The sequence below is a fragment of the Scleropages formosus genome, chromosome 16 (assembly GCF_900964775.1).
Source record: "Scleropages formosus chromosome 16, fSclFor1.1, whole genome shotgun sequence".
NCBI classification, from domain to species: domain Eukaryota; kingdom Metazoa; phylum Chordata; class Actinopteri; order Osteoglossiformes; family Osteoglossidae; genus Scleropages; species Scleropages formosus.
In genome coordinates, this window is record NC_041821.1 from 4,848,742 (window position 1) to 4,859,124 (window position 10,383).

At 49.8% G+C, this 10,383-nt stretch overlaps 1 protein-coding gene across 1 annotated transcript; it reads right to left on the reverse strand.

Moving 5' to 3' along the window:
• Positions 1 to 2,781: 2,781 nt before the first annotated feature.
• On the reverse strand, positions 2,782 to 6,352 carry LOC108924380 (E3 SUMO-protein ligase EGR2). Its single transcript, XM_029259136.1, has 2 exons — positions 5,984 to 6,352; positions 2,782 to 5,715 (listed from the first exon to the last, which is right to left on the reverse strand). Exons 1-2 carry the CDS (start codon positions 6,315 to 6,317, stop codon positions 4,406 to 4,408), a joined length of 1,644 nt encoding a protein of 547 aa, XP_029114969.1. The 5' UTR covers positions 6,318 to 6,352; the 3' UTR covers positions 2,782 to 4,405.
• Positions 6,353 to 10,383: the final 4,031 nt, after the last annotated feature.

Sequence of the window (10,383 nt, forward strand, 5' to 3'; positions counted from 1 at the left end):
TCCGGCGAGCCTGATTGCCGTAACAGGCGTGTGATTATGCACCTTGATTACGGAGCCCACCCGGAGGTCAGAGCGCGGCCCTTAGCGAGGCCCCCCCCCCCGGAAACGGCGACGGAATTACATGGTGATTATGCCGCGGACGACCTGCCGCTAAAAAGCCGCTCTATATTAAAGAGCGTCTCTGAAGTGCAACAAAGACTAATACGCACTTAAAGGCAATAAGCGAGGAGCGCCACGGAACGTTCTGGGTTTGCACAACACGCTCGTCCAGCGTCGAAGACACAGATACAAGGAAGCCCAGAGAGAGAAGCGTCACGTTAGCGGTCTTCTTTAGAGGGCGGGAGTGGGAGCTGGAGCGGAGTCGTGGGGTTAGTCACGCTACGGGGGTCACACATTAACACCGCTGGTGAAACCAGAGCGAACGCAGCCCTCGGTGGTCAGGTGGGCTCACAGTCGAGGGTCTCGAAGTGTTCGGCGCGGTGCCGTCCGTCCGTTACCAAGAGCTGCTTGGGCCGTGCAGGGTCACGGAGGTCGGAAGCCTATCCCAGGACCGCAGAGTGTATGGGACACCATTCTAACACACGCCACAGGCAACTTAGAATCACCAGTCACCCTGAAACATGTCTTTGCAGTGTGAGAGGAAACCAGAGCACCTACATTTACTTGACACTTTTCTCCGAAGCAACTTAAAGTGTTAAGATACCTACAATCACTTATCTATTTAAAAAGCAGGGTAATTTTGAGTGAAGTAAGTACCTTACACAAGAGTGTTACAGCTGGAAGTGAGACTCAAACCGGTAACCTTTAGGACCAAAGGGAAATGCGTTAACCATGATGCTACCAGATGTCTCATTGAGTTAACTCTTAAATCCTAATGGAGGAAACGCCGTGTCTCAATGTGGCGACGCAGCACTGCAGAAACATCCTAATCCTTTAATCGGTTTCATTTGCGCCTTAAGTGGATTTTTCGCTCCACCTGAAGCCAAAAAATGTGTGTGATTCATGTGCGACCTACTTGATTTACCCCGACACGGGATCAAACATCGAGCGTTTAATTGGAGGAGACAACACGGCGGCTCGTGCGATGCCACATATTGGACTGTACAGAGTCTCGGGGGGGAAGGGGGTCCTGACCCAAGCGCTGACACCTAACCCCCGCAGCATCATCAGCGCTGAACTGCGGCCGCGAACGACCCACCTGAAACAAGGACCCTACGCGATAGCAGGTAGAGTAGTGGTCAGCGCTACTGCCTTTATACCCAAAGTCACAGTCTGAATCCCACCTCCAGCTCTAGGACCCTTGAGCAAGATACTTACCCTAAGTTGGCCCAGTAAATTCACCCAGCTGTATAAATGGGTACATTGTAATGTACTCAGCTGTTATGAATTAAGGTGGAAATGCTGTCCCATGTTGCCGGGTGACACGTGTACAGTAGGAGGCCGTACGAACGGTACGGGCACTGAAAACGGTCAGGGGTCCGAGGGCCACACCGGTCTCCCTCCTGTCGCCGTTAAAATGATCGAAGCCGTCAGGAAGCGTCTTTTATTCCCATTTCAAGATGCCCTTAAGGGGAAACTCTGGCGCTGTGTGAGCCCAGGTTCGACAAAAGGAAACGGGTCACAAACCCTCTGCTGCGTTTTCATAAGGGAGGGATGTGATAAAATACAGTAAATTTCAGCTGTAGGAAACACTTTCCCAGGCTTGTCGTGTTGCATATCGTCAGGTTACGGTTACGAAACACTGGTGTCAAACTAAGGGCCTCGGCAATTTTCTCCACGTCCGTTATGCATTATTCACATTGCTCTCGACGTGGCGCTCGGGGCGTCTACTTCCCAACGTCTTTCTCTCCTTCGAAGTACAGTTATAGTCGGTTCTGTTCAGCGGCTGATGTTAAGGCCGTTATCCTTCATGAATGGGTGCTGCATGCGTCACCGTCAATACGATATTGTCTGAAGAGCCAACAGGCGAAGCGAGACGTCACCTCGACAGCCAATGAGATGGCAGCAGAAAAGAGCGGGACGTTGGAGGGGTAAACGGAAGTCAGCAGCAGACGGGACCAGTTGAGGATAAACCGTTTCCCATTTTTAATTCAGTTTAATATAATTGAAGAAACACTGTAAGTCCCAGGGCAAACCCTGAGAAGGGCATGAGCAAAATTACATAAATAAAGAAATCGATTAATAAACGAATTATTGCTATTATTAGCAATAATAATAATAATAAAATCAGGAGAGCCCCAGTTACATCACTCCTGAACAACATGCGGTACCTCAGCTACTCCATAAAAATATTCAGCTGCAACTTAACGGATTAAAGCTTTTGCTCGACGCCAAAATGAATCAATAATCCATCAGATGCTCCACAAACAGCGCAAAGTGACAATTCGCTATCGTTTGCGGGATTCCGCTCTGCGTTTTCTCTCAATCTCTCCGATGTCCTCTAAGTATTCAGCTTTTTGACTGTTCATTTGAATATGCGAACATGAAATCTCCATACACACGTGTGTAAGACAGATTCCGTATTTGCATATTCAAATGAACATTATGTAATATGATCAGATTGTTGCTGCAGGTTCTATTTTAAGATATACGTACGCTTCCATTCAGCCTTAATGCGATGTGCTGCATTCGAAGTAAACTTTTTTTTGGGCTCCTTCGGAATGGAAAAGGAAGTTGCTGTCGGTGAGAAGCACATACAGAGTAAGAAAAGAACAAAGAACCCTTTAAAGAAAAACAACGTTTTTATTCGTCGCTTGTAAGAAAATAACAGGAGGGTTCAGGTGGAAGTATTTTTGTAGAAATTATTCACGTCACGTATATACAAAATCATTTCTCAGCACTTCGTACCATTTTCCAGCTTCCGGTTATGGCGTGTCGAAGGGTACCGAGACAGTACACAACAATGTAAACGTGGCCCAAACCCGATGGTTTAACTCCAATTTAACGGATCAACAGGAGGCCTGCCTTCCATGACGCGTTTCAGCAAGCCGCACGCATTCGGACACGGTATTGCGGCATCGTTCTCTCCTGAACTATTCAAATTCAGTTAAATCTGGTGTTATTTACCACGTGCCGGACAAACAAACAATATACCTTGTGACTTTGGATAGAGTGGCGCGAATCAGATCATTTATCATCTTTTTTTCCCGCAGGCCACGCTTTTAAATAAATCAGAGACCGGCGCTATATTTCTAATTCGCCCGATCGACTACGCTGCGCGTTCATCTCTGCGGATTTCGTTTGCGCGCCCGTTCTGGAGACGCGCAACGATGCGGACGCGCCGCGCATTGTTGTCTAAGGTCCGGGTACCTTCACTTCGCGTCCACCTCACGCCGAGCAAGTTTAGAAACAGACAATTAAATTTTGAACCTCGGCATGAAAGCACTCGCCTTGAAAAGAAGTACAAAGACGGTTAGAAAAATACAAATTGAAATACGATCATACAAATATATTTATTTGTCACATTTTATATTGGTCTCACAAATCTGCTTCTGCGGTATAATACAGCACGGGGACCATCGGGCCGAACAACGAAAGCAAAAAAGCTGCAGGTCTCTTGAGCCAATTTCGTATTCGATGGAAATAGATATGTTACATTCATGTCATACGAAAGGCCCCCACCCCACTCCCCGCTCTCGGCCCCGTCCCGTGTGAAAAGAACAGCCTTGGTTTCCAAAGCATCAGTTCCAAAGTAACAGTAACATGCAGTTTTAAGAAACACGGCGGGACAACGTAGCGGGGTTGTGACTTCAAGAATAGCGAAAGCACATGACGCTGGACTCTCCGTTGGCCTGTCGGCGAGCGGCGCGAACCCCAGGCCGCAGTTCAGTTCGTCTCATCCGTTTTTCCCCTTTTTTTTTTTTTTTTTTTTTGCCGGAGCTGTTCTTATGCAGGGCTGCTGAATTTGAAGTGTTCGCGTTATTGAGCATTTGTTCAGAAATAACAGGTTCACAACCTTGAAGAAGGTACACTGCGAGAGGAACTCCGGTGGTCTGAATCTCCACCCGGCTGGTTCTGGTTCCAACAGATGCGCGCTCACGACTTTTATGAATAATTCATCTTCTGGTTGCATAGAATTTCGCAGTCAGCAGCAGGACGGAGAGATTTGAGAAGGTGCGATTCCCTTTGGGATGTGGGTTTCCCCCCCCACCCCCCTCGGCGCACACTGCCGCTCTTCTCCAGACACGAAGCTCTCCCTCCTCCCGGCTTTGACAGCTGCACTGAGGACCGGTCCTTCAAGTCAACTGGACCTATGCCTCATGCCTCATGCCTCATGCCTCCAGCGCTGAGACCTCAACTCTTGCAGTGAGAAGTCAGCTACGCCACACAGCTTTCATCTTCCAAGACGGAAAGATTGGACGCCATGCACAAGTAGGTGGGCCGCGTAAAAGCGCACGACGTGCCTTCAGATGCCCTCGGGCAAAGTGAAGGACCAGGCGCCGATGATCTGCGGCTTCAGCTCCATCTTCTCCCGCTGCTTGAGGTGCACGCGCCCGTGCCGCTTCCGCTCGTCGCTGCGAGCGAACCGCTTGCCGCACACGTCGCACGAGAAGGGCTTCTCGCCTGTGTGCGTCCGGGTGTGGGTGGTCAGGTGGTCGCTGCGGCTGAAGCTGCGCAGGCAGATGCGGCACTGGAAGGGCTTGTGGCCCGTGTGGATGCGGATGTGCCGGTTGAGCTCGTCGGAGCGCGAGAAGCGCCGGTCGCAGTTCTCCATGGGGCAGGAGAAGGGCTTCTCCTTGGGCGGCCCGCCGGAGGACGACGGGGCCTTCCGGACGCGGGGCGCTTTGTCCGCGCGCGTGCAGCCCCTGGGCAACGTGTCCGGCAACAAGGTGGAGTAGAGCAGGGAGTCGATGGAGCCGGACAGCACCGAGGGCGCAAACGCCGGATCGCACTGACTCGCCGCAGCCTGGACTCCCGCTCCGGGGAAAAGCGCGGGTTTCAGCGCATTGCTGGAGATGTCCATGACCGGCACGTGGTAGTTATTGAAGAGGGGGGCGCCGAAGCTCTGCGTGCAGCTTTCCATCATGCACTGCTCCTGCTTGATGGCGCTCTCCAGCTTGCACTCGATTTCCGAAGCCGGGCACATGTTGGACAGGGAGTCCAGGAAGTCCTTCACGTCCACCTGCTGATCGGAGGGACACTGGCTCACCGGGAACATCTCGGGCTCGAAAGCCGACGAGGTGAAGTGATCTGGCTTGTTGAAGGGGTCCCATTCGTAGCAGCTGCTCTCGAACTCGTTCTTGACCACCACCGGGAAGACCCCCGCCTCCTGCTGCTGCTGCTGCTGCTGCTGGCCCTGCTGCCCCTGGCTCTGCGCCGGCCCCGGGGGGCAGAAGTTGCTCTTGCTGGAAGTCGAGTCCTGAGCCGGGAGAGCCGTCTGCCCGTCGGGGTAGGCGTGTCCGCCCCCCACGGAGCACGTGGACCCCCGGCTCTGGAACGGCCCCGCGCCGGGGGCGCTGCCCAGGGTCGGGGGTGCCGAACCGGACGGCCCGGGCTCGCCGCCCTGAAATTCGGAGATGGGCAACATGGAGATGCCCACAATCTCCGTGATCATGTTGAGCAGGGTCTCCGTGCTGCACGGTGCCCCCTGGGGGGTCTCCACGTAGAAGCTGCCGGAGTAGGCGAGGGAAGACGGGGCCCCGCTTTTACAGCCCTCCGCGGGGTCAAAGAAGAAATCCGCCGCTTCGGTTTTGGGGTTCACCGGTGCGCCCCCCTCTGCGGAAGACCACAGAACACAGAGTCAGCACACAAGTTGCACACGAGCGTGGCGTGAATCTAAACATGCATTAGTTATGTAAGCGTGCGACCGATGCGCTCGCTGCGCGCCGCGGCGCGCGCTCGAAACGCATCGATCCCCGCGATGCCGATGGAGCCTCGGCGCGGCTGCTGTTCCGCCGAAGGGTTGCGGACCCCACAAAAACACGGATGCAGATGTACATTTATTTCGCCCCCCCCACCCCCCACCGAAAGTGTGAGAGCTCACCTTGAGTGAAGAGGACAGGTGCGTCCCTCGCGGGCTCCACGAACACCTCCTGGTTCGACTTCGCTCCGAGGGTCTCGATCCCCACGCCGGAGCCCCCGCAGCCGTCAAACTGTGGATAGAACGGATCCTGCGAGCTCAGATCCATGTTGTTCAGCATGTTGCTCAGCGTGTCAGATCCCCAGGTGTGTCGGAAGAGCGAGGCGAGGAGATGCCACGGCACGCGTCCTGCGCTCAAAGACCGCGGCGCGGGTGCGATATGATCCCAAGGAAAGGCGCGCGCGGCGGACGAACTTGAGCGAGACAAGTCGGGATCCCCGTTTTCCGAGCTCCTCATCCAGGGAAGATGCCGCGAAGATCCTGTGCTGCGCGTTGCTGTGAACTCACACTGGCGCTGTACCTCCCCTCGCCTTTTATACCCTCCGGCTGGGCCCTCCCTCCTCCCCATTCATCACCTCCACCGAGAGGAATCCCCGTTGCGTGGCACCTCGATGCCCAAACATGGACAGAGGATGTGACGGGCTTCCCCAAAAAAGGCGACCTGCGTTTGTGGCGTGGAGAGCATCTCTGCTGAAGATGCGCGTCCTAAAAGGAGCCCGAGCAGCGCTGCGTCTCCTCTCGTCTCTCCACGAGAAGAAGCAGGACTGCGGGTGGCCTCCCTGCCTGCGCAAAGGGGAGCAGCAGGGCGAAATGTGCTCTTCTTCTCCCAGGCGGCCCTTCGCGTGCTTCTCATGGCCTGTCTGGAAGGACATTTGCTGCTCTTCTCATGGATGCCAGAAGGTCTGGGCGTTCTGCCTCCGCGTTCTCCGAAGCGACGTACATCATACATCTCGGAGAAAATACACTTTGTACATTACATTAGGAGACATTGGCTGCAGACATGCGATTCTTAAGTAAACCTAGTTTGTTTCTTTCCACTTGATGCACCGCTGTTCGTCGCTCGAGTAGGTGCATAAAACTCAGGATAGACTCATCCCGATCACCTTCCTACATTTTTTTTTTTTTTTTAATTAAAAAGGTACACAAACACTCACGTACAATACAGGAGTAGCGGCTGTGTAAAGGCTTATCTGGGCACGATCATGAAGTTACGGTGCATGAACATTTACACCATACGTGAGCTAGAGAGGTCTTGGGCGAAGCGAGTCTGGAAAAGGCGAGTTTTCGGACCCTTCTTGAATGTAGACTGAGTTTCAGCAGTTCTGAGTGAGAGGGGGAGGTCATTTCATCACTGGTGTCTTTCAGCATAAGAATGTTTTTATTATGAGACCTCAAATACACACACGTTTATATACACAGTATATATATCAACACACACGGATACACACACACACATATACTTTTTTTTTTATATGTAGTATATATACATATATCCAGTATTTCCTGCCTATAACCTCTGTTATGTATCTCATTTGACTTTGTCACCTTCATTTATCTACATAACCTAGATCAGTCAGCATTATCACTCACCTGCAGACAGAGACTGTTATTAATGCCGGTGCAGATATATCATTAAATATAAAGGTTAATAATAATTCTTATTCATTCAGTAAATTTCTCCCCTACACACGTCTGTCACATTTGACTTCGCTCTGACTTTCATTTATTGTTATAAATGAACTCACAAAATTCAGAGATAACAAGTACTTTGTCATGGATGGTGATTAAGAGTTTTTACACACACACACACACACACACACACACACACACACGTACACACTGGCTGAAACCGTTTGTCCCAAGCAGGGGTCGCGGCGAGCCAGAGCCTAACCCGGCAACACAGGGCGCAAGGCTGAAGGGGCCTGTCCGTTGCAAGGCACCCCAAGTGGGACTCGAATCCCAGACCCACCAGAGAGCAGGACTCGGCCAAACCCGCTGCACCACCGCACCCCCCATTAAGAGTTTTTAATTGAAATTAAATAATCACATTTAACACCGATGATGCAGAAACTTCTCGGAAATTGGTCGGATTAAACTATTTTTGCTGTAGTATTTATTGGAGTTATGCACAAACACTGAAAGGCACAAATAAAGCTTGTCGTTAAAACACTGCGGGGGAGGTGCCCCCCCCCAGTATCATCTCTCTGGTGCCTTTTCAGTTATCGCTGGTGCCATCAACAGCAAATGATGGAGACGCTACGGACTGGAGCACCTTACACAAAAATAAATCATAAATAAAATCAATAAAACACATTTAAATCCCATCATCGACAGGATGGTTACTTGGAGCAGGGTGACTTTTTGCCACCGCACATAAGGGCATTCGCACTGGCCAAGTAAACCTGGGCTGGTCGTGTTGAAAACCTGGAAATCTCAACTATACGTCGCCCGGTGCGACACCTCTGCCATGTACCACGGGCCTCCGTGATGCAAATAAACTCCGCTGTAAATAACTTGTGCAAACCGCTTCACAAAGGTCCCCCCGTTCGCGAGCAGACACACGGCACTCCCACGGGCCTGCCTGCTGCGCAGCGCACGTTTTCTTATCCAATTTAGTCGTCTGAGCTAAATAAACCCGCAGCAGAGAGACGCTCATCACTCACCTCCACAACTTATCTTACTGGAGAGCAGTTTATTCTGGACCGCAGCACCGAAGCGGTCTGTTTAAAGTGGCCATGAGGACAGAAAATAAAATTAAAGAATAAAATAAATACACACACACACACACACACACATTTTCAGAACCGCTTGTCCCTTACGGGGTCACGGGGAACCGGAGCCTACCCGGCAACACAGGGCGTAAGGCCGGAGGGGGAAGGGGACGCACCCAGGACGGGACGCCAGTCCGTCACAAGGCACCCCAAGCGGGACTCGAACCCCAGACCCACCGGAGAGTAGGACTGCGGTCCAACCCACTGCGCCACCGCACCCCCTAATAAAATAAATAATAAATTAAAATTAAATTATAAAACTGGAGCCAGTTAGAATTTTTTCCTGCATAGTTTCTTGTTCTTCATGGTAATAATGAGCAATGAGGGCCAGGACCAAGGACAGCTCCACTTGGCCTGAGTTGGAATTAAAATTTTTCAGAAAATCACTTCTAAATGTTTGTTTTAATTCTCACACATTCAAACATCCTGTGTTTAAGCCTAGCCAAAGCACAGAAATCTCTTCAAAATATATATGTAATATTTGACCTTCCTACAAGAAGAGAACCAGGTGCAATAGGGCCTGAAACATTTGGATAAAACATGGACTCACTAGTGGTCGGGTTGCCTTTTGGATGGTCAAAATGACCATGACCAGTGCTTCTGGTCTAAGAGTGGACCAAGTGGTAACGACATAATCATAGAGTGATGGGAAACAGAACTAAAGATGTTTGGTTTATACAATAAGGACATCATTCAAAATCACTGATGGTTGTTTCTACCCCTTATAGGTATTATTTTCATAGCCCAGATGAAACATTGTCATAAACAAGGGAATGCCATGGAAATTCTTTTCCATTTTTTTTTTTGCTCTTTAGATGACTGATGACCATAACATTGGCAGTGATTTTCAAATTGGGCTTCTTCTAATTTAGAATGGCTACAAGCTGGAAGAAATTCAGGACCCACCATTAAAGGTACAATAATGATTCAATTTGCTATAATCTAGACCAGAAGGGTTTAATCTCATTAACTCCTGTTCATGGCCCAATGTGTTTTGTGGACCTGGATCCCTATCAGTTTACACCTGATGTTGGTTATCACAGAGAATGTCGTGGACGAACACATCCAGACACCAAATATACCGAAATATTTCACACCACATTCTCAGTGGACTGAACGCAGGGTTGCTGAGCATGTTTTAGGATGCAGATCTGAAACATTATCACTATTTAGTTGAAGTCAAAGGCCAGATTTTAGTAAATTACTGTATATACCCGAGTCATCTAAATATGAACTTCTCATTTTTTAACGCTATATACTTTGGGTTTTACAGTTTTATGCAATAACACTGGAATTCATTTTCACGGGTGTTCATACCTAGACTTTGCATTTTCAATCTTCAATCTTTTCCACGTGAGATACGACATTTAAGCATATTTGGACGTCACCGACGCACAATGAACGATTACAAAGCGTACATCTGAATATTTTATAAAAAAGAGCATCTCTCTATAATTAAATGACTTGCTGCAGCCATCTGTCTCAATTATAATATTAGTAAAATATCCCGGCAGCTTCATATGATAAATACCGACTCCGTATCGTTGGGCCCTGCTTCCCTGTCTCAGCCACCGCATTAAATTAATATGTTCATCTGCCTTTAAATATGAATTTTTGATATAAAAGATATTTAACATTTCAGTGACAGCTTGTAAATGGGACATTCCAGATTCGTGAAAACAGAGCGACATTTCCTCTCCGGGTTTGACATTCTCTTCGACGATCCGTGTTGCAGCAAAACCTTAACAATAG

What these genes read in the sequence shown, in the direction of transcription:
- LOC108924380 (XM_029259136.1), bottom strand. Translation starts at nt 6,317, where the DNA reads ATGAGGAGCTCGGAAAACGGGGATCCCGACTTGTCTCGCTCAAGTTCG. An exon ending in ACCTGTCCTCTTCACTCAAG is followed by an intron (nt 5,716 to 5,983) that starts GTGAGCTCTCAC and finishes GGTCTTCCGCAG; the next exon opens with AGGGGGGCGCACCGGTGAAC.